Source organism: Gavia stellata, chromosome 31 (assembly GCF_030936135.1).
Source record: "Gavia stellata isolate bGavSte3 chromosome 31, bGavSte3.hap2, whole genome shotgun sequence".
Lineage (NCBI taxonomy): Eukaryota > Metazoa > Chordata > Aves > Gaviiformes > Gaviidae > Gavia > Gavia stellata.
Genome location: NC_082624.1, coordinates 5,985,776 through 6,010,668, shown reverse-complemented (window position 1 = coordinate 6,010,668; position 24,893 = coordinate 5,985,776). Strand labels below are relative to the sequence as shown.

At 58.5% G+C, this 24,893-nt stretch overlaps 2 protein-coding genes across 2 annotated transcripts; one reads left to right on the top strand and one right to left on the bottom strand.

The window, feature by feature from the left end:
* Positions 1 to 2,052: 2,052 nt before the first annotated feature.
* Positions 2,053 to 3,642, top strand: TM2D2 (TM2 domain containing 2). Its single transcript, XM_059831549.1, has 4 exons — positions 2,053 to 2,258; positions 2,340 to 2,427; positions 2,519 to 2,634; positions 2,834 to 3,642. The coding sequence occupies exons 1-4, from the start codon at positions 2,053 to 2,055 to the stop codon at positions 3,045 to 3,047; spliced, it is 624 nt and encodes a 207-aa protein (XP_059687532.1). The 3' UTR covers positions 3,048 to 3,642.
* Positions 3,643 to 8,974: 5,332 nt separating this feature from the next.
* On the bottom strand, positions 8,975 to 24,234 carry PLEKHA2 (pleckstrin homology domain containing A2). Its single transcript, XM_059831523.1, has 11 exons — positions 24,094 to 24,234; positions 23,038 to 23,094; positions 20,862 to 20,910; positions 19,501 to 19,598; positions 15,471 to 15,617; positions 12,233 to 12,379; positions 11,978 to 12,046; positions 11,733 to 11,803; positions 10,707 to 10,770; positions 9,744 to 9,821; positions 8,975 to 9,320 (listed from the first exon to the last, which is right to left on the bottom strand). Exons 1-11 carry the CDS (start codon positions 24,232 to 24,234, stop codon positions 8,976 to 8,978), a joined length of 1,266 nt encoding a protein of 421 aa, XP_059687506.1. The 3' UTR covers position 8,975.
* Between the last annotated feature and the right edge of the window lie 659 nt (positions 24,235 to 24,893).

Genomic DNA, 24,893 nt, shown 5'->3' with positions numbered 1-24,893 from the left:
TCTAATGACCTCAAGACACTGTGGGGGGGATTAAATGAGGTAGAAGAAAACAAGGCAGAAGAAAAGTGATGGCAACAGGCAGCAGCTTGTCCAGATGAAGAGGGTCAATAGCAGGATCCCAGTCTCTAACCCTCTACTTTTATATAGCTGAGTGTGCCGTTCCCTTGAATTAGACACTGAGTCTCATCCAGAAAGCACTCGGAGGTAGATCTCCATAGCTCTCTGAGCATAACAAAGAAGGGCCAAGACTAGGCAAAGGGGTCTCCCAATGCCAATCACTTTGTACAAGGGGTAGGGCAGTTAGGATAAAAAAATTATGCTACTTGACTATCCAAGCAGGACTAGTTCCTCCTCTGGGCAGGGAGATGGTCTAGACAACTCTTGAAATCCCTTCCCTGTTTTTCTATTAATGGGAAGTTTGCTCAAGGGGTCAAGTCCCATTTATTTTCAAAAGACTTCCAGAGTCACACTTCAGGGAGCTCAAGCGAACAGAGACACAGTTTTACCCATCCTGGCTCTAAGCCTCCTCCAAGCAGCACTTGGCTGTACAGCTCCCTCCGGACTGTGACCTGCTACTGCCCTGGCTGGTATTTCCTTGCTGCTGCCTCTCGCCTCCAACAGTGTTCCCAGCCCCTTTGGGCACAACCTTTCCCCCAGCAATTAACGTGGTAAAGTCTCAAACATCAGTCCCTAAAGCGTGAGTTTCCTTTACACTTGTTTCAAAGATGCTTTACACTGACAGAATGGTGTAAAACCTGAGTAAAACACATACTCGATGTGAGCTTTCCTCTGCCTGCCTTAGTGCTGCAAACGAAATCCATTGCCACCCAGCCCACATGCTATGCAATCTTTAAGCTATTTCTAAAGCCACTTGGAAGCCTCTTAAGCATTAAAGAAGGGCTTAGTGGGACAGCTGGCCATCACATCCAACAAACAAACCAATTCCTGTTGCAGGTCAGAGGAAGTCCAACTCTAGCAGTACCACCATGCAGCTCTCCAGCCGGACAACTGTCATTGACCACCAGTGAACAAGCCAAAGCCACAGTTCCCTCAGGAAGGCGGTACTGCCCTCCACCAGGCACACGGGGGACTTTCAGTCCAATACTACGGGGAGCTGTTTGCCTAAGCCCCCTCTCCCATCAAAAGCACGGGGAGAAGCAGCTCTCCGTACCTGCCAGAGCTACTCCGGGTGCCGGGCTGCTGCCTCAGCGCCGAGCCCGGGCTCGAGGGAAGCTGCGAGCCCCAACACACCCCAGCGAGCCCCGGCCGCTCGGGGAGCCTCTCCCTGCCGCTGCTCCGGCTGAGCTCACTCTGCTTGTTACCGTACAACACTGACACGCGGGAGCGGAGCCCGACGTGAGGCCCTCCCCGGTGCTAACAGCAGGCGGCGGCCCCCGCAGAGGCGGCTCCCCCCGCGGAGGGGGCGCGGGGTGCGCCCGAGTACCGGGACAGGCACCCCGCGACCTCTGACGGGCGCGGGGTGAGCGCCGGGGCGGCGAGGGGAGGCCGGAGGCGGGGAGGCCTCGCTCCCGGCAGCGGGCCGCTCCCTCCCGCGCGGCGGGCTCACGGCACCAGACGGCTCCCACCGCGCCCCAGCAACTCACGCCGAGCGGGGCAGCGCGTCCTGAGCCCCCTCTCTGCCGGCAGCCTGCGCGGGGAGAGCCCCGGAGCGCAGCCGCCCCTCTCCGCGGGGCGCGGCCCGGGCAGGGCCGGCAGCCGCCCCTCACCGCCCGCCCCAGGGGCGAGGCCCCGGCCGGGAAGGGCCACGCCCAGCACCGGTGCCGTGCCCCGCCCCCTTGCCTTCGCCCATAGGCCGGCAGGCTTCCCTGGCAGCCAATCACCTCCCCGGCCGGCGCGCACTTCCGCCTCGCCTCCTCGCGGCCCGCCCCAGCTGCTTCTTCCGCCTTCGCTCTGACTGGCTGCGGGCGGCTGTTCCCCGCCCCCCGAGGCGAGGCGCCGGGCGCCCATTGGCTGGCGGCGGCGCGGCGGCGGCGGCGCGGCCCGGCCCGCAGGCCGGGGCGGGCGCGGCGTTTCCTAGCAGCGGCCGCCGCCATGGCGCCGCGGCGCGGCGGGCCGGTGGGCTACGCGCTGCTGTGCGGGCAGGCCGTGCTGCTGCTCGGCAACCTGCTGCTGCTGCAGGGCGCCTCCCGCGGCCTCCCCCACAACGGCACCGAGCCCGAGGCGCCCGGGCCGGGGCCGCCCGCCGCCGCCTGGGCCTACACCGACCCGCGGGCGCCGCTCGTCCTCTGCACCTACCTGTGAGCGCCGGGGGGGCCGGGCCGGGGCGCGCGGGGAGCGGCCGCCTCGCCCTCCCTCACCGCTGCCCTCCTTCCCCGCAGCCCCGACGAGTTCGTGGAGTGCGAGGAGCCGGTGGACCACGGCGGGAACGCCACGGCGCAGCAGGAGCTGGGCCACGGCTGCGTGAAGGTGAGGGGCGGGCGGGGGCTGGGCCGGGCCTCGCTGCCGGCGGCCCACCCCAGGCCCTGCCCGCGGCTGAGCGCGCCCGCGCTGCCTGCAGTTCGGCGGACAGGCCTACGGCGAGGTGGACCACACGCGGGTGCAGTGCCGAGCGCTGGACGGCATCGAGTGCGCCGAGCCGCGGACCTTCCTGCGGGGCAGCCGGCCCTGCGTCAAGTAGGAGGCGTTCGCCGCGGGCGGGAGGGCCCCTCTCCTCTCCCCCGGCCCTGCAGCTCCCCCGGCCCCCGCGGGAGGGAGCCCCGCCGTAAGGCACGGGGCGAGGCCGGCGGGGAACGCGAACGCTTACCCGAGGGTGCGGGCGCGGCTCCCCCTCCCCAGCCCCCGCCTGACGCACCCCCGAACGCTTCCCTTGCAGGTACACTGGACATTATTTTATAACCACGCTGCTCTACTCGTTTTTCCTGGGTTGCTTTGGAGTGGATCGATTCTGCCTGGGCCATACCGGGACCGCCGTGGGGAAACTGCTGACTCTGGGAGGACTGGGGATCTGGTGGTTTGTGGATCTGATTCTCCTCATCACCGGCGGGCTGATGCCCAGCGACGGCAGCAACTGGTGCACCGTGTACTGAGGAGCAGAGCTGGCCCCAAAAGAAGCTAACAGCGTCTCTGCAGGACTGGAGACGGACTCCTCCGCTTGTTCCGCAGCGTCAGAACAGGCTCCTGCCTCGCACAAACGTGGATTTACAAAGCTGTAACTTAATGTGCAGGGTAATTATTCTTGTTAATTCCTCTGTACAAATCTTGGACACAAAATTGTTCCGTATATATTTTGCTTGTTTAAAAGAATCTGGATTCCCCTCCCAGACCGTAACAGTTTAAGAAATCAGACCTTGCGAACACAGGTGGTCAAACAAATCTTAATGAAGTTTGGGAGGAGCTGACTCCACGTACTTTCAATATTAGTAGAATACATAGAGACGCAGGCCACTAGCGTGGGGTTTTGTGTTGCTGGACTTTGCAAACCTTTACAGTTGAGTAACCTAACACAAAGTTATAGAGACTCTGTGGCAAAGTGATGAGCTCTAATTCTACGTTGTTTGTTTAAAATTCACTGGCTGCAGGGGAAGCTGGGTTAGATGTAGTAGAAACTGCACCCTTTGGAGAATGTTACTTCCCACTCTTGCAGGCGCGGAAAGCCACAGCGCAGCAAATAAAGTTACTATGCAGGCCTCTCAAAAGGAGCACTTGTGTCCATTGATATAACTCTCCCTACCATGCTCGTATTCTAGAAACATCATCTGTAGGGCACTGCAACCACTCCAAAGTACATGTGTTAACTTGAAATTAACTGTTTCTCCTCCTGTCCCCTGCCTTTCATAGTAAGTAAGTAAGCGTGCTTTTCAAAGCACACTCTGTTGTGTTGCCCGTGGCAGCAGGCTGCATTCCCTTCCCCTGCTGCCAGACAGTTGTATTCTTTAAAACCCGTGACAATTCAGTGGCAGTATCATCTGTTTTACAAAACTGTTAAATACCAGCCTTGCGTCTTTAGTGACAGAGGGCTCGTTTCCACCTGGAGCCGCAGGGAACAGCCAAGAGCTGTTGGAGAGCTGGGAATGCCGAGGGGTAGCTCCTGTCCATGTGCTGGTCACCCCTCCAGCTCCAGCCCACGGCACAGGGCATGTGCGGTACCGAAATGAGTGGGAGCTTCAAGCAACCTCGCACCCAAAAGAGGAAGCCCCACCAGATGCGCTCTGAAAACTTACCGAGCTGAATAAAAATGGGAAAAGGAAGCTGCGCTAAGTCACAGCCAGAATCAGACACAAAATCCATATATGTAAAAGTCTGGTCACATTTGACATAAAATACAGCAAACGCACTCTCTCCGTTCTCACACAGTTCTGCAAACCAAGGACCCTCCAGCCCTTCGCATTTGGTGAATTTCTGCCTGCATTACTTCTGCCTCCAATGGAGCTGCAACGGGGTTCAAGCTGGCCGGGAATTCTGCCTATTCCAGTCTTGGTTTGTGGTTTATTGCAACAACTCCTCCTCTCCGGGGAACGGGGTTTATATCCCATTTAGGTCACAAGTAATCTGAATTTGGCAGCTTCGAAGGTCTCAGGGCACTGGGGTGGGGGGAGATTTCATCATGAAACTACCACATTGTTTGGACAAGTGGAACAACAAGGCTGAAAAGCCCACGGTGGGGAAAAAAATTATGCAGTGAGCCAGAGAGAAAAAAATAATAATCCCCTGTGCAAAAACCCATCATCATTAACATCTCCCCACGTCCTCAGCCCAGCAGCTGCCAGCTAACAGCAGGACCTCAAATTCTTTCCGTGTATGAGGCTGTCATGGACTATGCTGAGGAATACCAGGGTATCGGTCTGACAGCTTTCCTCCTGCCCGCCTCCTCAGAAAGGCAAAGATAGTCGTGACTTGCCTGCCACTGCCATGCACTCACCCCCTCTCACACCCAGAACCCACCTGTGTGCAGGGCAGCAGCGTCTGTGCCTGCTTCACAGATGGGCACAAGAAGTGTGGTCAGCCAGTTCTCACTGGAAAATGTGACACTGAAAGCAAAAAAAAAAAAAAAAAACCCAACAAAGTTTTTAAAGCAAGAGTTTTATTGGGACACACTTACCCATGGAAGGGCTCAAGATGAGCAATAGCTGGAGCTGTCTTAACATCATCAGCAATAAAATTAAACTTGCACTTCGGGCTGGGAGGATGCACATCGCCTGGAGACGGATGGTTTCTGTTCCAATCTGTCATGTTCCTTACCAAACACACGCCCTGGGAGCAAGGGATGCTTCTCGCCCGGTTGGTCTCTGCCCCCTCATTTTCTAGCAGTGACAAACAAGATCAGAAACTTTTTCAAAGCAGAGGCCACGATGGCCCTTCGCCAGCCCCTCAGTACTCTTCCCGACTGAAGCTGGCTGGGGGGCCAGGGTGTCCGGCAGGATGCCGTGGGGCACGGAGTGCTGTGGGGCACCGTGGGGTGGGCAACCCAGCCGGCTGCAGCTCCGCAGTGGGGGCCTCCAAGGGGCTCCAGCCCTAAGTGTGGCACAAGAGACACCAGGCAGGACTTTGGCAGCTCCGTGCAGCATCCCTGAAGCTCCCCAGCATATGATTGCTGATCCCCTTGCACAGGGGGGGAGCACTTGCCAGTGGCCCCCGTGGTCCCCTCCCAGCTGCTGGGCCCTGTCCCCCCGCCCCGGCGGGGACGGCATTCAAACCCCCTGGCAATTGTTACCCAAAATACACAATGTCAACAGACAGCCTGGAAAAGTGACTGGGATTTCCTTCTTTATTTACAAACACAGGGAAAAAACGGGCATTGCATCTCACGCAGGCAGCATTTACAGGCGAGGGGTGGGAGGCGGGTAACCGACACCATGGGAGCCATGGAGATCGCCTGGACAAGGCACCCCAGCCCTAAGAGCACTTGAAATCCACAGCCAGCACTCGCAGAAACAGCTGAAACCGTTTGGGAGTTTGCATAGAAAAGAGCAAACCCATCTCTCACACCACTCTTTCCGCACAAGATACCTCGAACCTGCACGCATCCCTAGGAAAGCGGGGAAACTCAGCACACGCTTCATTTTCAAAAGGGAGCAGCTACAGGGGCACGTGTTCACCGCCACACGGGACAGCCGGGAGGCAAACGCAAAGGTAAGGGGACATCAGTTTGCTTTAAAGCAATGCTGCAAAGCCCCACCAAAGTCTGGCTGCATCTGCCTGGTCCCTGGGGATGAGAGAAATTCCTCCCCACACCACCACCTGCCTCACGAATCAGTCTGGAGCCCGACTCAGCTTTGAACATGCTCGTTTCAGTCTCACAGTCAGCCTTTACGCTGTCCTGGGGATGCGAGGAGGGTGGGAATGAGAAACAGGAATGTCGCAAGAGTGCTGGAGCCACTGGTAGTTTCCCCTCCTGGATAATTAACCCTAATTGTGCAACAAGCTTCTGCTTTACCATCCCAGGCCCGAGGAAACTTTGCAATTATCAAGCAACAAAAAAACCCAACCTTGGTACTCCATGGTTTTGAAGCCTTGCACAAAGTAGCTATCATCCCTCTGCATTTGATGTTCTCCAGAAATGAGGCCAGAGCGCTATCGCCAAATGTTGTGACTCTATGATTGATAGGCTTACCAAACTATTAAAACATTTCTGAAACACCATGTTACGAGCCAAACAGCAAGTCAGCCCTAAAAAAACAGATTTCAAACACTAGTGCAAATAAAGCAAGAAGGAAAAGGAACAGCATGATCTAGGTTTCTACAATTAAATAACAAATATTAACACTCACCCTGTACCGTTTGCATCGATTCCCACTCGTTTTCATAGTTTCAGTGTTCTCCAGCATCTCCCCACAAGCCTGCTCTGAGCCACCTTACCCCCGAATCGGGAGGCCCCATCACCACCCCTGGCTGCACCAAGGCACCTTCAGCGGCGCCTGCCCCGGGCTCTGGCTGGAGGAGCAGCCCCTCCGACACCGGAGGGATCGATGCAGGAAGATGCAATTTTAATCTTGTTAAGATCCATTGGGCTAATTAACGCCTCAGAGCTCAACTGGTAAAGCTCCGCTCGATCCCTGGCTGAGCCTGAGCTAGGCTGAGGCACAGCTGCCAAACAGCTGGAGACCCAGAAAGGGCAGGGACAAACCACATTTTTTACTCCTGGGGAGCACGTTGAGCTGATTTTGCACAACAGAGAACGTGTAACGACACAAAAAAAAGAAAAAAAAGAAAAAAAAAAGAACAGAAAATTAGTCCACAGTAAAAGGAAGCCTCGTTAACTCCAGACCGCTCCATGCGTTGCTAAGCTTGCAATGCAATTCTGGCACTGGCCACCCAGATTTATCAGCTGGCATATATCTGAGGTTGCAAAGAGTGTGCCCGTGTCTGACACGGGACAGGGCAGTGCAGCTGGGCCAAGGCAAGCGCATTTAAAAGATCCCACGTGCCCATCAGCAGGGCCCCGCACAGCCCTGGGCACCTCCCGCAGCCCTGCCCAGAGCTCCGGCACCCAGGCAGGGCGCTGCTCCTGCCCGCAGGGCATGCACGGGGCACCGCGGCTGGGGACGCCGGCAGACCGCAGCAGCTTCACGCAAGGGATGCCTTCACTTGCTCTCGTTTCAGCTTAATGCAATTCTGGACTAAAGCTTTCCTATCCAAAGACACGCTGCTTTCCGTGGTGCACAGACACCGCCCCAGCCAACGTTCCTCACTCTGCCACCTCGGGTCTGGGCACGTCAGGCCTCAACGAGAGCCCTCAAACGAAGGGTGAGGCAGCCCCTATGCCTGGATGGGCTTGCTGCAGCTCTCACGAAGTTACACCAACGTACCCTGCTGCTGACAGCAAGCAAGGACGGAGAGGTGCGTCCTCGCTCGGTACCAAGGATTACACACGCATCTCCATGTGAAGATATCAGATGATCTCGCTGCCTAGGGAATACCTGAATTTTCTACATGCTACTTATCACACCTCCTACAGAGGCAGATTTGGTTATGGAAATGACAAGTGCACGTTGCTCTAAGAACTTCTGCTCATTTTCAGTTCAAGGCAGGCAGCAGGCGAGTTGGCTGGACAAGTCTTCCCAGTTTCATTTACAGCCTTGGCTTTCATGGCTTTTTGCTAAAAGCACTTCACCACCCAGGCACGGCTTCGTGGTGCCCAGATGGAGACGGTGCAAAACCAACACCGCACCTGAGGATCCTCCCATCCCCGGGAGCCACCGTTGCACCGGCTGCCTGCCCAGGCTCACGCTCAGCAAGTACCAAGAAGCCTTTTGGAGGGGCTGAGCAGGGAGCCTGCCAGTGCCGGGGTCTAACGGTGGCCACAGATACAAAAAGACGTAATTAAAAGCCAACAGATTTGTTGATACACCACTAGTCAGGCAGCGTAAAGAGCTGGTCTCCGAGGGAAAAAGTCAACAAAACGGGAAGTTGCAGCATGTCCCTTGTGCAGGCAGCTGCGGGCTGGCGTCTCCCCGGCTTTGCCTGGGGAAGGCTGAGCAGCACGGAAGGGGAGAAAAATGTTTCTCCAAACATAAGAAAGGCCACACTCCCCTTCACGCCTCTGAGACCTCCTGCCGCTTCCTCCAGGCTTGGTTTTTGGGGGAAATTATACAGTTGCAGAAGAGGATGCCCCCGCACCAGGCCATGCTGGGGACCAGCGCTTCACGCCCTGCACAGTGAGCGACGGCAGGACGAGGCGCCCGCAGGTCGCCCTGCCCGGAGGCAGCTTCTGAAACACGGAGGCACCCGGGGCAAAGCCCAGGCAGGAGCAGGCAGGGACCCCGCTCCCTGGCAGAGCAGGGTGCCGGGATGTGGGTCCAGCCGGATCCTGTATCGCAGGGAAGGGCAGCGGTGGAGGGAAGGGGCCACTTCACCCCTGCCAAGACGAACGGGTGAGATCGGTCCGAGGTGCTGATCAGAGGTGTGGAGACCAGCTGTCCCGGGCCTGGCGCGGCCGCGCACCCCGAACCACCCCATGGGGACCCCCAGCAGCCAGAGAGGTGGTGCACGGAGCCGGGGGGTGGCTCGGTGCCCGGTCAGACGTCGGAGGTCCGGATGCTTTCATCATTCAGGTCAAAGGCGAACGGCTTCTCCTTGAGATGCTGCGGCTCCGACTTGTGCCGCACACGCTTGCCTGGCGCGGCTCCAGCATCGCGCTCCGTGAAGGCCGGCAAGAACACCGAGTCTCTCAGCAGCGTGGGCGTCTCCTCCAGCACCGGCTGCTTCCCCTCCGCCTGCGGCACCGGCGTCCAGGGCTGCCAGGAGGAGGTGGAGGGGGCTTTGCACAGCGCTCTTCTCTCCTCCGCCGCCTGCCTCTGCTGGGAGGGGGCCGAGGAGCCCCCGGGCTTGACCATGGAGATGGATCTCATGAAGGACATTTCCTGCAAGGACAGACGCAGAGTGAGCGCTGGCTGGGTTGGCTTTCTGTGTGTGCAACTGCTGTGAGCAATTTGCAGAGCCGTGGGGACCAGGCCCAGGCCCTTTACACGCTCTGCAGAAAGGCAAAAAAACCCCTAAGCAAAGTGAAAGTCTGAATTACATGGCCCTTTGCCACCGGTCAGGCTCTCGCTTGTGCCTCGGAGCAGAGCAGGGTTCACACAGGTCCAGTTCGATGACTGAATCTCACTTTTCAATCTTTTTCATGGAAAGTTTTCCAGTAACTGGCAAAGAAACCCAGAGAGGGCAGGGAATTCATCCTGGAAACCGGCTAACCAAGCGCTTGCACAAGCCTCTAAATAAATATCTTGTACATTGGCATGATCTTCATTTGACAGTGAATATGAAGCAGAAAGGACACGACCTACCCTCGGGCGGGTTTTCAGGGCCTGGACTGCCCCTGTGATTACTCGGATCCAGCTGTACATGTCCTCGGGGCTGTCTGCCTGCAAAACACACCAGCCTGAATGAGACTTTGCCTTCTGCAAGCCCCGGCTGCAGCCAGAGTTGATCCCCGCCGCAGCGAAGCGTGGACACGCAGATGGACAGGCTACCACGGTTCTGGTGTATTTGCTACTGATTTACATTTGCTTAAAAATCACTGCACCACCCCATCTCCCCTCGAGGAAGGGGAGCCACTCCGCACATTGCAGCATTTTTATATCAGGAATAGATACAGCATTTAAGGAAAAAAAAAATTGTCGGGGTGTTGCCATCCCTGCCCCTGCACTGGCAGAGGCTGCTGGTCTGCATCTTGCCGCAAGCCCGCCCGGGGCTGTGCTCTCCGGACAGTGGGGTTCGGGGCTTTTGCCCGCGCGCGTGGGGATGCGCACCCACGGCACGGCACGCTGGCTGCTCTTCGGGGACTCGCAAGGGCCGAGGGGTGCTGCAAATGCCAAGAGCACCGTGGACAGCATCCCCCATCTGCTGCCTCCCCCCGCCCAGCTCAGCCAGCAACGGGGAGACCGACTTCATAACCCTCCCCACGACAGAGAAGGGCTGGCTAAATCTGCAGGGCAGAGGAGGTGCAGACACAGCCCTGTGCACTCGGGATGCTCATCGGATCGCCCTGTGCTTTTGTCTCTGCTTTTTCCTGCTCACACAAATAGCCGATATTATAAATAAGCCCAAGGGGAGAAGTGAAACCGCCCAGCAGTTCTCCCTCGCCGCCCGTGCCCCGACGCCGGGTGAAGCTGTTACGGACTCATCTGCTTGTGTTTGCTGGCCGCGAGGCTGCTGGGGAACAGCCCGTCCGCAGGAGTGTGGCTTGCACGAGCTGTCGAGAGCCAAACTTACTGGGCAGAAAAGCGAACCCGCCTCAGCTGCCTCACCTGGATGTAGAAGGTTCTGGAGCTTGTTATGATTTCAAAGAGGTTGTCCCGCATCAGGAGGTCACTAGAAACAGCGAGAAAGAGACGGTCACTACCCAGAAGTCATCACGGATGGAAAAAAATCCATATTCACCCTCATCTCTAGAAAGTGGGGGGGGGGAATGTATTGAAGGCAAATCTTGGATCTCATCGGAATTTTGAGAAGACTCCAGCTCCCCAGAGACCTTCAGCTACAAACCCTCTAGCTTCTGCTGCCTGCAGGCAAAGCCCTGCCCCTCCCCAGACCTGTAATCCATCTCAATAACAGTTCATTTTAAATGTGGACTTTCTATCACTTATTGAGAACAAAAATTCAAAGATATATTAATACAGCATATTTTTACTTTAGCTAAAGAGGTTTGTTTTCTTAGTTAATTTTCCACTGCAAGTCTTCAAGTTACTTTGATTTTATCAGCATCTGCTGCAATAAATAGTTCCCAAGACATTGTGTAGCGACCTGTGCTAGTTTAAGGAAAACGCCTATATACAGCTTTCGGCAGTTTTATGAACACCTTTGTTCTTCTGTCATATGATGCTATTTACTGCGCAGGGCCCCATACTCCTTAATCTATGGAGATAAGAGAGCTGTAGGAGCAAGCCTGCCCAACAGAGATGCCTATCAGCACCAGAAGAACAGAGGATGGACAATATCCTGCATCCAGCCACATTTCCCCGACCTGCTCATGGAGCTGAAGGGGAAGAAATTTCTTAAAAGCAAAACAAAGAGGCGACATTTGGGTTACAGGGTTGTAAAAGAAAGGCGAGCGGCAGCACAGCCCAGCCTGGCCCCGCTCGCAGCAGCAGCCGCTGTTCGGGGCCCTCTGGGCTCCCCGAAGGAGGGAGCTGAGTTTCCTTCCTGCCCTCCTCCAGTTCAGCTCCTCGGGGAGTTGCTTCCCACCAGCAACTGGAGCAGCCGGAGCTCCCGTTAGCTGCTCCGGCCCCGGCACAACCCGGGGCTACGGCAGGGAAACACGACGGGAGCATTACCCAGACTTGACCAGGCACTCGTGGGTCTTGCAGACATCCTTCAGGAGAATCGAACGTAAGGGCTCCTTGTCCTGCGGAGACAGGAGGAGACGATGGTGGGCTTGGCTGGCCCCCGGGGCTGGCAGCGCTGGGATGTGCCTCCCACAGAGCCCCCCGTGCCGGCATGGGAGCGCAGCAGCCCCAGACCTCTGCTCCGGAGCAGCCGGTCCCAGGTGGGGGCCAGGGGGGCGGCGGGGGCTGCTCACCTGCTCACACTTGTAGTAACTGATGGAAAATTCATCCAGAACGAAGTATCGGCGCTTCCAGCTCTTCCTCTGGAAAAGAGAGGAGGAAACCGCTCGGTGCTGGGCTCCAGTGCTCTGCCCATGCCATCACGGTCCAGCATCCAGAGCATCCCCGGAGCACCCCGGACCCGCAGGGGAGCAGCCACCCGCCCGGCTGAGCTGCCCTGCTGCCCGCAGCGCAGAGGACCCCCGGCACAGGGGACCCCCGGCACTCACCACGTTCCCCTGCTTCACGCAGTAGCCACTCTTGAGGACGGGGGGCCCGGCGGGCGGCTTGGCGGCCGAGGTGGGGATGTAGCTCTGCGAGCGCCGCAGCAGCGGGTGGGCGGCCACGTCGCTGCCTTCCCCTCCGTCCCCCCCGTTCTGCAACGGGAGAGCAGAGAGTTACTGGGGAGCGCGGAGAGAGCAGGGAGGGGAATTCCCTGCTAGAAGGCGGGACACCTGAGCTGGAAGGAAAAGCTACTCGAAGCAAGCCCCGATGGCAGCGCTGCATGCCAAGGGCTAACTGCAATGCCTGGACACGAGCAGGGGAATGAACCAGAGTCAAGAGCTGATTTTACCTTGCTGCACACAGCTTTTCAGACTGCTGCCTGAGTGCTATTCGCCCTTTTGGCGCCCACATGTTAAAAACAACGTTAAGAAATTGGAAAGGCTACAGAAAAGCCAGGGAAGCATTTTGAGGGCTGAAGAAAATCCCTTGCAGCGGGGGAGTTAAAGGACCTCATCTGCCTGGCTTATCACCTCTCGGTGACTCGACTGCACCACAGACCTTCTCAGGGGGAAACGCAAGGTACGAGGAGCTCTTTCATTTGGCAGAGGGAGGCAGAACAAAAACCATGAGCTGGAAGCTGGAGCCAGACAAACCCAAGTTAGAAAGCAGGGAGGGACTCTCTCCAACTGGAGAAGGCAATATATCATGGGAATAAATTGTTCAGGAAAGCCGTGAAGTCTCCGCTCCACATTTTCACGGTGAAGTTCTCCCAAAAGAAACTGTGATGTTTGGAGTTCAGGTAGAAAAATCGCTCTTCCCCTGGCCCTGAGCTGCCTCTCCCCAAGCGCAACGCTCGCTGCTGTGAGTGCGGACGGGCTGCACACATGGCTGTGTGCCCAGCACCCATCCCCTGGATCACCCTGAGCACTTCCCAGCGCATCCCAAGGGCCGGACCCTGCCCCGTTGCCAGCATCCCCCCTCTCTCCCCCGCGCCGCCCCGAACCCCGGCTGTGCCCTCCCTTCCCCCTCGGCAGCGCAGAGGATGGTTGAGATGAAACATCTGCGCTCACCTCCTTCCCCCATCCCTCCAACCCCTTCCTCCAGCTCCGCGCTGAGGTTTGAGAATTGCCATGGCAGCCGGGGTGGCTCTCGCGGCGCCAGCCTTATATGGCACCCGCGCCAGCGCGACTGCCGGTGCGGTTAACCAGCGACCTGCCCGCGCTGCTTCTTCCAGCACCTTCGAGAGGCTGCTTTGGTTTCTCCAGGACAGAGACAAGCAGCCACTTGGCTGGCCCCCAACTGCTGCCCAGCACCTCCGGAGAGCAGCGGAGCAGAGCTCCCGCTTGGCTGGGAAGGGGAAGCCGCCTGCTCCCCTCGCCTGGGCTGCACCGGCTCTGCTGAGCATTACAGATGTACGTGTCCAAAACCAGAGACAGGGATGCTGCTGCAATAGGGAGCGTTTCATCCAGGAGCCGGGGCGATGCTGCTGGCTGGTCTGGGGTGCAGCCAGAGCACAGGGTTCCCCCCTGCAGTCCCAGAGCCGCTGCGGGGCAGCACCAGCCAGCCGGGACAGAGCCAGGAAACCACGGACGCGCCCAGGAAGCCGCAGCGGAGAAATAGCCATTTCACACGGGGCAAGCAGCAAGAGTGCAGAAAAGAGTCCAGCAGCTGATGCACCATCTTTAAAAAACCCCTCTGTGAAAGAAAGAAATCGGGCGAGGGCTGAGGATGGAGCTCACGGCTTTCGGGAGGTGGTGGGAGGGGGGGAGAGGGAGCCAGACTCAAGAGTCAGGAGGGAAAAGCAGCTTTAGCTCACTGAAACAAAAAAGAAAAGTCACAGGGCTGTCTGCTGCCGCTTGTTTGCAAGCATGCGGCCAGGCTGCCCCGGCTGCACGGCACATGGGGAAGGCACAGCCTTCCCGGCCCTTCCCCACCCCACGTACGGGGCTGAGGGTCCCGCAGTGTCCCACGGGGCAGCAGCCCCAGGAAGGGACGGCTACCAGCCTGACCGATCCCATGTGCCTCCACACCCCCCACACCTCCGCACCCCACTCCCCAACAAACCCTGCGGCCAGGGAAGCGTTAAAAGCGCCTGCCAGCAAAAAACCGCTGCAGTGATCTAATTCTCTGCTCTATTTTTAGTGCTGCCACTGATAAGAGCTGAAGTGAGACCCAGAGCCGGACGAGTGCCCAAAGGTGGGAGACGCTGACGGCCACGTGCCGAGGGAAGGGCAGTGCAGAGCCACGGCGAGCGGTGCCAGCCACCGCCTCCGGGACAGGTCAGACCCTTTGGCTGCTTTGATGGGGGCAGCAACACGGGGTCCCTCTGCCCCGGGCACCTCCATGAGGAATTCGGACCCAGGACGGGTGGGTGGATGGTGTGGGATGGCCAGGCAGGCGAGGAGATTCGCAGCCTCCTCCTCCTCACACCCCCTCGTCTCATCACACTTCAGAGAGAGACAAAGGAGAGGTGCTACAGGGTGCTAAGTGCAGCTATTTATACACCCCTGAGTGGGAAGGGTTTGCAGGCACAGAGCTGGTTTCCAGAAATGAAAGTGCAAACCAGCCTCCCCAACAGCCCAAACCGGCAACTGCCTCCAGCCACACGGCTGGACCTCCCCCGGAGCTCCCCCAGACCCCCGGACCCCCGCGCCCCAGCCCAGCGCCATGCTGGGGGACCCTCGTCGCAAGCTCTGCTGCTCCGACATGGGGTTAGAGAACAACAGAGCCCATCGCTGCTCTGTATTAACAGTATTTCTCCACCCACTGCGCTGCTCAATCCCGGCGGGGCACAGCAGGATGCTACAGCAGCAACAATGCCCCGACACTCGCTTTCCCTGCGCTCTCCCTGCCTAAAGCAGAAATCTGAGTATCGTTTCAACAGGTGATTTGCAGACCCAGCCACCCTCCCTCCGCTCGACTGGGAAGGCAGCACACCCTTGCTGGCAGGGCAACGACAGCAGCAGGAGCCAGACACAAAACCCAGCGGGCAGGGACCCCGCGCACCTCAAAGCCTGGCTCAAGCACCGAAGGGCCCCCGGCAATGAGGTGCAGGAACATCAAAGCGGGGTGTGGTGGGAATGCTCTCGCCCAGCTATGCATGGAGAAAGCTGCCACCTTTTCTCCTTATCCGCATTAGGAGCTGCTCTTAAAACACGGGGAACAGAGACCAAAGTGGGGTGCTGATGTCGCAGGGATTTTACCCCCAGGATTTGGGACGGTGCATAGCTCCTGCCAGCTCACCTGGTTGATGGAGATGGGCGTGTGGACCACCACCCCCCCGATGATCTCGGTTTTGTAGGCCACCTGCGGCTTCCTCTCCAGGGCCTGGGGCACCACCGGAGGCTTCGCGATCTCCGTGGCTGGCGGGACGCTGCCGCCCTTTGGCACCTATGGGAGAAACAAAGGGGTGAAGCGCACAGGCTTGACCGTGCCGGGCAGCTCCATGCCTACACCAGGCACTATCATATCTGTTCTCCCAGCCTAAATGCAGCAATGACCCTTTAAAAAATAATAAAGGAACAAGCCACCCCAATTAAGGAGGGTGTGGGCCCCACCCAGGTGGTTTGCAGGAGGCACTGAGATGGGAGATGAGAGGTGGTGAATAATTAAGCACCACCTCACGAGTCTGTGATTCGCCTCTGCAGCTCAATGCGTTTGTGGGACACTTGCTCCTTTAATTGTCCCCGCTCTACTTACAGCTAGAATTAATGATGAGCTTTCATCTGCCTAACAAGGCTGAGCTGCAGCACGTCTGCAGGGGCGCAGCAGACGGACGGGCGCTATTTTACACGCCTAACGCCTGCACGTCCTGCACCAACATGCGGCCGGGCAGGCTGCGTCTCTGCTGCGAGCGGTCTTGCATCCCCAGGCAGAGGCTGCGCCGCGGGGACCCGGCTCCCAGCGCCGGCGTTCTCCCTTTCCCTCTCGCAGCTCCTTCCCTCCGACACCCGGCTTTGGACAGAAAGGCGGGTTTCCAAGTTTTCCTTACCGAGTCTGCACTTCCACTTCTCTAATGCCATTAATGGGGGTCTCTGGCTCCAACCCACCCTCCTGCCTTCCACCCCGAAGTGCACAGGGAGCGACACACAGTCCTCTCCATGCAAATTGCGCCGTGCATCGGCTGCGGGCTGGGCAGAGCAGAGCTCTCAGCTGCTCTAAAGTCCCTCCCGAGGCAGGCGGCTGGACTGAGACCCGGCTTAAGTCCTGGGGGGCAGCGGTCTGTGCTAAGGCCTCACAAACCCGCAGGCAGGAGAGGTCTGGCAGGAGAGGAGGAAGGGCCAAGGACGAGATGCCGGTCACCCCACAGCCACGCTGCCTGCGCAGAGCCCCAGGTGCTCTCCAGCAGCCAGGCTTGGCTGACGGGGCAGGCAGCAGCGGCACGTTCAGGTGCCATCGCCTCCTGTTTCGGAAACGCTGCTGCCGTGAGAGCGAGGGGCCAGACCATGGCAGGGTCCCTGTGCGACACGGCCCCGTGCAGCAGCGCCTGCGGGCACCAGCACGCACCAGCTGCCTGTCCCGGCTACACGGGTGAGCACGAGGCGGGTGCGCGGTGAAGCTGGGGGACCAGCACAAGCTGCCCGGCCGGAGGAAATGGTTTCACAACACAGATGCAGAGACATTGCGTGTGCGGGCAGCAGGGCAGGGGCAGAGAGGAGCTGCATCTCTCTGCAGGCAGCAGCGCAGGGGGGAAGGTGCGGCTCGGTGCCTGGCATGGGGCAGCGCTGCCGCCAGCTCGAGCCGCGTCGTGCAGAACTGAGCAGAGTCCCTTGTCACGGTCACACCAGCCCACGGCACGCCTCACGCCTCCAGCCGCCAAGGCCCTGGCTACAAAGACAGCATGCAGGGTGAGGAAACACAGGAACCGATTTGCCAAGAGCAGAGGAGAAGTCTCCATGAAAAGCGGAAGCTGAACCTGGATCTCTGCAGCAGGAGCAATACCCGCACCACTGCCCCATCCTTCCCGCCCCACCGCGGCAAGTGGCTCGGCCGGCGGCAGCGTGCACCAAACATACAGCACACATGAGTGCACTTGGAGTGATGCTCCCCACGCCCAGGAGCCCGGCAGAGCCCAGGGGAAGAGGGAGACCACTCAAAGGCCAGAGGCTGGTAAGGGTCAAAACCCTGCCGAAAGGCAGAACGTGTCCCCATGGCCCTTCTGTGCCTCTCCACCCGTGCCAAGGTGATGAAGCCACTGCAACTCGGAGCAGCCCAAGGAAACCCAGGCACAAACGGAGACCTATGGGAAGCTGCAGAGCGGGGACAGTGATTTCCCACGCAGGGCAGAGCGGCAGCGTCACCCGCACCCCGGTAGCCCTGTGTTTCCCAGCCAGCCTGTGAGAACTCCTCCCTGCAGGGCTGGATGAGCCGGTCGGCCAGCCGCAACACAGCCAGAGTCGGGCAGGGCTGGCCAACATCAGGGCATGAAAATCACCGTGGTTTATTGCAGAAACAGAAGATGTGTCTCTTCCTACTGTCGCACCAGCTCCCACCTCAGCCAGCCTGGCAGATCAGCAACACGGGCTGCCCGCAGGCAACTACCCCGGAGGAAACTCCCCCGGTGGTACACCTAGACAGATGAGGCTGGCAGGCTCTGGTTACAGCTCCTACCCAGTTCTGGAGGTGGGTTTTTTGTGGCCAATATCGCCCAAACCCATAAAAGAGAAGGTACAAGCCAGAGCCCGTGCAGTCAGTTTGGTGGCTTCAGGCGCAGAGGCTGTCACATTTAATGTATTTGCAGATAAAAAAAGAAAAGACAAGCCAGGTCCAGTCTTGTAGATGAGTTTCCCACAGAGACAACACAGCGCTCCAGTGATTTTAAACAAAAAAACTCAAAGAAAAAAGGTTATTCAATAGGACCCAATCCTAAACTGTTCGTCACGATTTTTCCTTGTATTTAGTTCACAAACCACGAACGACAGGCATCAGCACATGGTCTAGTAAAACCCTGCTAGCATTAAACATTGGCAATACCCCTAACTGCGGTTACACAGAAGCCTGCAGTGCCCCGACCCTTTTGCAGGGATCCCCCACATCCCAGGAAGAAGCCGTCCTGCGAACACCTAACCCAGGAGCCCCGGCACACGGGCACTGCATCCAACACAGCGTGCAGACGGTGCTTCTATTCCGCTGCATGAGAGGGGGAGCGCAGCATCATCCCTCATCGCCAGGAGCACCAGGCAGCGGAGGAGCACAGACTCCGCGAGTTACTGGGTCAGTGACCATTAATTTACGGTTATATGAACACAACAGTAAATGAGAGGAGATGGCAGACAAACTCCCTCGGATCCAGGCACAACCCGCTCTGCGATGCCCTACAGCGCAGGGCATTCGCTACGCCTCGTCACAAGACCCGATGTTCCAGGAAGAATAAAAATCGAGTAAATAAATTATCGAAGCGCAAGAAAAGATGCCCTTTGACAGCCACAGCGACGACTCGGTTACGGGTATCCCAGCCAGCAGGAGCGACAGGAGGGAAATATCCCCGGAGCAGGAGGGGATGGAGACAGATCCCGCAGGACCTTCCCCAGGGTGCAAGTGCCGTCCCCTACAGCAGTTGGGCAGGGAGCGCGAAGATGCACGAGCCAACAGCAGCAAAGTAAATCCTGACCAGGAGAATCCCTGGGGACAGTGGAGGGAGCGTCTCCTGTCTGAAGCCAGACGCCTGCGAGGGGTCACCACGCAGCTCTGGCCCTGCAAAGGGACACAGCGAAGCCCTCCAGCCCTGCACGCTAAAGGGCTGCATCGCCAGCACGTCCCTCCTCTGCTCGGAGCGCTTCCCCCTCAGATCCAAACCAGCCTGGCCCCGCACGCTAGCAGAACCGCACACAGCCCCGGGGTGTCTGTGTAAGAGCCCTGCTCCCGTGGGGCCGTCCGGGGACCAGGGCACGCTCTCCTGGGAACGAGGGGCTTTTGGGAGCTACAGCCCTGTAGTACAGCTGCTCACTCAACAGCAAAACAAGGGACGCACCAGAAGCAGAGCTGGCTCCAGAAGGACGAGACGCTGCAGCCACCAGCCGAGAGCTGCACTTCCCTCCTTCCCCGGTGCAGCCTCGGCACTAACCCAGAAGAAAGCCTGGCAAGTTTGGCACGGACCTGCTCCCGGGCCGGGGACAGCCCAGCCACCACCATCACCGCTGCTCAGGTGGGACCAGGGAGGCAATGGAGGAGGAGAGCACAGCAAGAAGGGAGAGCACAGCTCTTCCAGGCGCTTATTGAGAGGCCCGTGAAGGCAGGACACAGCAACACCAGAGACGAGCATAAAGCAACCTACCGTGATCTTACTGGCCCGGTTCAGCGCTTCCACCCAGTCCTGCAGGTCCTTCTGATCGCTGGCTTGTAAGAAATAGCGCTGAGATAAAGCATTGATAACTATCAAAGAAGGGAAGGAGAAGAAGAGTTAGGGAACCCCATTCAGTGCTTAGCATTATGAAAACAAATTAAACAATAAATCAAGAAGACAGCATCTCTCAACTCCCAGTCCCAGAGCGATTTGCAGATAACAGTCTCATAACCTCTCGCATGGAAAAGCGGCCGAGGGCCGTGGAGGGGGGACGTGGCAGCTGGATGCACCCTTGCACCAGAGTGTAGGGAGGGCAGGGCTGAAGCCAGGCTTAAACCAAGGCTGTGGCATGGCCCAAACCAGGACTTAATCTAGTGCTGAGGTTAGCTCCTCGCACGGGGCGTTTGAGGGCCCCTTGGGACTTCCTTCACTCAGCACTTGGGTTTTAACTCTCAGCCAAAACATCGGTGCAAACCCTAAGCGGGGTCTGGGAAGCTCCTCGGGGACACGCTCCTTGCAGACTCCCCAGCGAGCGCTGCCTCCTGGCCAGCAGCCGGAGGGGTCAGAGGAAACTCTGGGAGGATTTCTGCACCAAAAAGCTGGAGAAATTTTTAACTGCACAAGACTTTGCTGAAACTCCCACCAGCCTTGCGCCCCGGGCTCTGCCGCACTGGGCTCCTCCAGAGCAGCCCCGTCCCTGCGTGGGGATGTGCCGTGCGCTCTGGTCTGTCTTGGGCTACATCCCTTGTAGTAAAGTATTGCAAAGGCAACACCATTCCCTTGGGACAAGCATGTGCTTGTGCTGTCATTTCTGTTGCTTTAAACCCGAGTTCACGGCTCACACACGAGGCACTGAGGCAGTGTGGGTCTGGCTGAGGCCATTTGGGGTGGGGGGAATTGGATATGAAACACCCCTTCCTTGCACCAACAGGAACAGAAGCTTATGCTGGCATTAAAAAGGAGAAAATCCTGTATTGCACAACATAGTGCAGCACAACGGGACACACGGAAAGGACTGAGGAGCGCAGCGAAAGAAGGGGACCGTCACGGAGGGGACCCACAGGGTCCTGCCTCCCTCAGCCAGGCTCTGCCCGTGCATCTTGCGTGGGGGGTCACAGCGACAGGGCCACTGCATGGGGACGGGGCCCTGCGCTGGCCCTACAGCACGGCGTGCCGGGTGCTGGCAGCATCCCCTTCCCTCCCCGACCGCAAGGATGCTGCAGGCAGGTCCCGCAGGTCTGTCCGGCAGCAGCCGGGAGGGCTCACAGGGGAGGCACCTAAGCCACAGCCTCCCGTGGCGGGGTGTCCTCCCTGGCAGAGCCCCGCCGGGGCCCGGGGTCCCCCTCACTCACCAAAGCAGAACGGAGTTTTCGGCTTCTGTTTTGGGGTGGCGATGCTAACCTGCAACAGAGCAAATTAAAGAAAAAATTAAAGATAAAGCACACACTAATGGCATGCACGAGAACTGGAAGTTTCCATTCACACACCCATGACGGAGGGGAAGCCGGTGTTCCCCAAGCTCCAACCCAGTCCACGCTCCCGGTTCATCCGAGTCCCTGTCCAGCACCGACACTTCAGTGTGAGCACAGAGCCGAGGAGCAAGCTCCCGGCCGCTGGCACATCGCACACCTCGTTATGCTGCGCCCAGCAGCCGCTCTGGGGAGAGGGGAGGCATCGCCTGCCCTTCCCCAGCCCCGCAATTACCCCGTCTGCAAACGGGGAGGAGAGCCAGCCAGCTCGAGACAGGGGAAAACGAACACGGCTGGTGGGCAGGGCCCAATTAGCACGTCTTCCCCACGCACCTCCGGGTCGGAGCCCCGTTGTGTGCCACCGCGGGAGCCCCCGGGGCACCGCTCCCGCCCCAGGCTCTGCCACCCCCGGGAACAGCCAGGCAGGACCCCCGCGATGTGGATGCTGGGCTGGCGGGCAGCGCGGCCCTCGGGGCACTGGCACATCCCATGCCCACGGGGACGACACGCACGGCGCGAGCCCAGGAGCCGCAGCGCAGCTGCGCGAGCTCTCGGGAACTGGCCCCCGTCGGATGTAACGCAGACCACGTGCAGCAACGAACGCGCGGTCCCAGGGGAAGGTCAGCGCAGAGACGGGGCTTTCATCTCCCGCTGTCCCCCCTGGCACTGGCTGCACTGTAAAGCAAAGAACGGAAAGCTTTCAAAGGCCTTGAAACGCGAGTTTCTGCTGGACTAACACAGTCGCTCTTGTCAGCAATTAAGAAAATTGAGGGAAAATAGCAGTGGTTTCTCCCTAAAGAGTGGGAATCATTTATATAAGAATAATACTCCCCGGGGCTCCAAGCACAGCATTCATGGAGTATTTATTCTGACAGGCTTCCTCCTTCGGAGCCACTCTATAATGCTTTAAATATGTTTTCTCAAGCAAACCTCCATTTTTCTGGCATATTTACAGTTGGTAGTTAAAGCCGCTGGCATAACCCAATCCTGCAGTTTGTGACCAAATGCTGTCCTACAGCAATTTTCATTTAAGACTAAAACATATATAATTTATAAGTGAGGCTCTTTCCGAAATGGGGAAGGCTCAACCTCCTGGCGTTGCTTCATCTGTGCTTAATTTATAAATCATGATTCAGCAGGAACAGAGAGATCTGTCCAATTCTTTATCCGGCTTCAGTACGGAGCTGAGCCCAGCAGCCGCGAGCCCCCGCTCCCCCCAGCAGCAGCCGCCGAGGGGCAGCTCGACGGAGGAGGATGGTGGCAGCTCTGCTTCCCGCGGCTGCGCTCGCAGCCACGGCTCCACGCGTTCCAGTCACGAGCCCTGCAACAGTTGTCATTTACTGCACTGCTTTCACCTTCCTGTGGAAGCTGGATAATGCCATTAAGACACAAAGAAGACTGAGCTTCCAGAAAGTCTCATACTTCAGTGCACTGCGCTCTAAGCACAGGGAAGAGCTACTGGTCCCCCCGAACCCATCGGGAGGGGGACCTTGCCACCATCTCTACCTCCCCATCCTCACTGGGTCTGACGAGCACCCTCCCACAGACCTTGGGCTGCAGCAGGACCCGCAGCGAGAGGCACCGCGCCGGGGTTATGGGGACTGAGTGCCAAAGTGAGAGGGGCACCACGGTACGAGCACAAACCCTGGCTCAGTCCAGTGCTGGAGCAGCAGCACTGTGCTGATTGCCAGGTCTGCGTCCAGCTCACACCCACACCATGCTCCCGTCCCCACTCAGCCCCGGCCGCCCCGGATCCTTCCTCATGGCAGAGCAGTTCCTCTTCCTCCCGCGCCCCGACCTCGCAGCCTGTCCCGTGCCAGTCCGCGGGTGAAGGCGAACACCGGTCCCAGCGCTGGGATTGGCCGTGCTGCGGGGATGCTCCCCACTTCCCACAGACCCGCTCAGGCTCCCGTCCCAGGGAGGATGGCTCGGGCTGGGGCAGGACCAGGACCTCGCCTGGGGTACAGCCAGGGTGAGCCATCGCCTCTCCCAGGAAAGCTGCACAGATAAGGCGACAACAGGGAGCATTCATTTTCCCTCCACCCCACCCCGACATTACCTTGGAGATATAGGTCAGCTGCAGAGATCCGACGGCACCCGCACCGATGGCCAAGTTCTGCAAAATTTAATGAGCAATGGGAGTTAAGTGACAGGGAGAACACAAAAGAGGCGAGTCTGGCTGTCATTTAGTGTCATTGGGGTCAGGCAGCAAAAGCAACAGCCATGCTGCTGGCCTCGGCCGCTTCCCTGCTCTGTGCACCTGGTTCATCTCGCAGCCTACAAGCAGCTGGGGCTGGCCACGCTGTGCTGCACCCGAGCGCCGTGTCCTCCTCGGTCCCACTCACCGCCCCATGCCGCAGCACCTCAGGTGCAAGACGGGCTCCGACTCCCACCTTGCACGGCCCAGAGAGCAGGAGTTTGTGCCAACACCGGCCAGGAGGCTGCGGGGGGGCTCTTCCCCTTCCCCTTTTAACAAGGCAGTGAAGAACCTGCTGTGAGATGCTCTTCAGGAAGGCAGGTGCCTCCCCAGCCTACAAGCATGCTCAAGTACTGTGGGGTTTCCAGGAGGGTCTTCCTAGAGCTCAGCTTTGGCTCTTGCTCTTTTGAGCTTGGCCGCAAGTGCTGGGGCAGCTCCCAGAGGCATCGGGCGTGACATGCACAGACTCCATCCCCCCAGCCACCCGGCTCCTGGTCTAAGTGCTTTTGCTGAGTGACACCACTTCCAAGATGACAAGTATTTCTAGGATAACCTCTCCTCTTTCTTGTTATCACTGTCTCTACGCTAAGACACAAGGGAGATGTAACACCTCACATTAGCACAGCATTTCTATAGGCTCCTCCAGGGTATCAACAGCTCCCGGCAGTGTGAGCTGCTGCTGGGGCAGTCCTGAAAACCATAGAAGTGGCAGGGGGGCTGCTCTGCTGCAGCTTGGTCATGGCCACACCCAGCCACGGGAGACCCCGACAGACAACTGATGCAGCAGACAGCATCCTCCTTCGGGGACACGGAGGAGACGCCCCGACCAGGGCACCCAGCGGGGAGCCTGAGATGCAGCTGAAGACTCGCTAACAACTTCCATGGACGTGCCCAGCGTGAAGCAGTGTGGGAGCCTACCTGGGGGTTGTCCATGTACCACAGGAGGCAGTTGGCCTGGGTGTCCAGGATGAAATACCTCCGCAGAAACTTGCCGCAGGTCTCATTTTCTTCAATGTCCAGGAACCCGCAGATACGGTTCTGTCGATCCAGGTACGGCATGCCGGGCTCCTTCTCGCATCACCCTGCGGAGGGGGGACAGGCAGGGAGAGGTGGGTGCTCTATTCCTGCAGCCCCAACTCCCCAGGGAGCGGCTCCTGCACCTACATCCATCTCAGCCCATCAGTGCCAGATGTGCCATGATGCCAGCGCAGTCGCTCAGCCTCCATCCGAGCTCACAAGAGGAAGAGGGAAGGAACAACCTGCCAGGGCTGACCCAAATGAGCACGTTGGCTGCCCCCCGCCCCCCCACTGAAAAACGAGGCATTTGCATAAATGTGTTCGTCCCTGCGGAGGGGCACGTCGCTCCCCAGCCCCGAAAGCCACCAACCCCACTGCGGCTGGGAGCTCAAAAGGCATGAAAGCCTGCACAAGGCTCAAAGGAGGGTCTGGGGCTTTGCTCCTCACCCAGCTCCCCCCTCCGTATCATGCCCCACAGCTGGTGGCCGAGCTTTCTGCAGGTCCGTCCTCCCAACCTGCCCAAACCTCCTGCTGCCTCTCCCAGGCCTCCACAGCCCATGGCTTAACGCACAAAAAGCAAAGTCAAACTGCAACCACCGCGCTTTCGCACCGTGGGGAAGCTGCCAAACACAGACGTCACCCAGCACGCCTTTGTGACAAGAGGGGTGCCAGTGTGCCAGCCCCCGGTGCAGGGCAGAGCA

What these genes read in the sequence shown, in the direction of transcription:
- TM2D2 (XM_059831549.1), top strand. Translation starts at nt 2,053, where the DNA reads ATGGCGCCGCGGCGCGGCGGGCCGGTGGGCTACGCGCTGCTGTGCGGG. An exon ending in CTCGTCCTCTGCACCTACCT is followed by an intron (nt 2,259 to 2,339) that starts GTGAGCGCCGGG and finishes CCTTCCCCGCAG; the next exon opens with CCCCGACGAGTTCGTGGAGT. An exon ending in TGGGCCACGGCTGCGTGAAG is followed by an intron (nt 2,428 to 2,518) that starts GTGAGGGGCGGG and finishes CGCTGCCTGCAG; the next exon opens with TTCGGCGGACAGGCCTACGG.
- PLEKHA2 (XM_059831523.1), bottom strand. Translation starts at nt 24,234, where the DNA reads ATGCCGTACCTGGATCGACAGAACCGTATCTGCGGGTTCCTGGACATT. An exon ending in GTTACTACAAGTGTGAGCAG is followed by an intron (nt 11,804 to 11,977) that starts GTGAGCAGCCCC and finishes CTGTCTCCGCAG; the next exon opens with GACAAGGAGCCCTTACGTTC. An exon ending in CCAGAACCTTCTACATCCAG is followed by an intron (nt 9,822 to 10,706) that starts GTGAGGCAGCTG and finishes TGTGTTTTGCAG; the next exon opens with GCAGACAGCCCCGAGGACAT.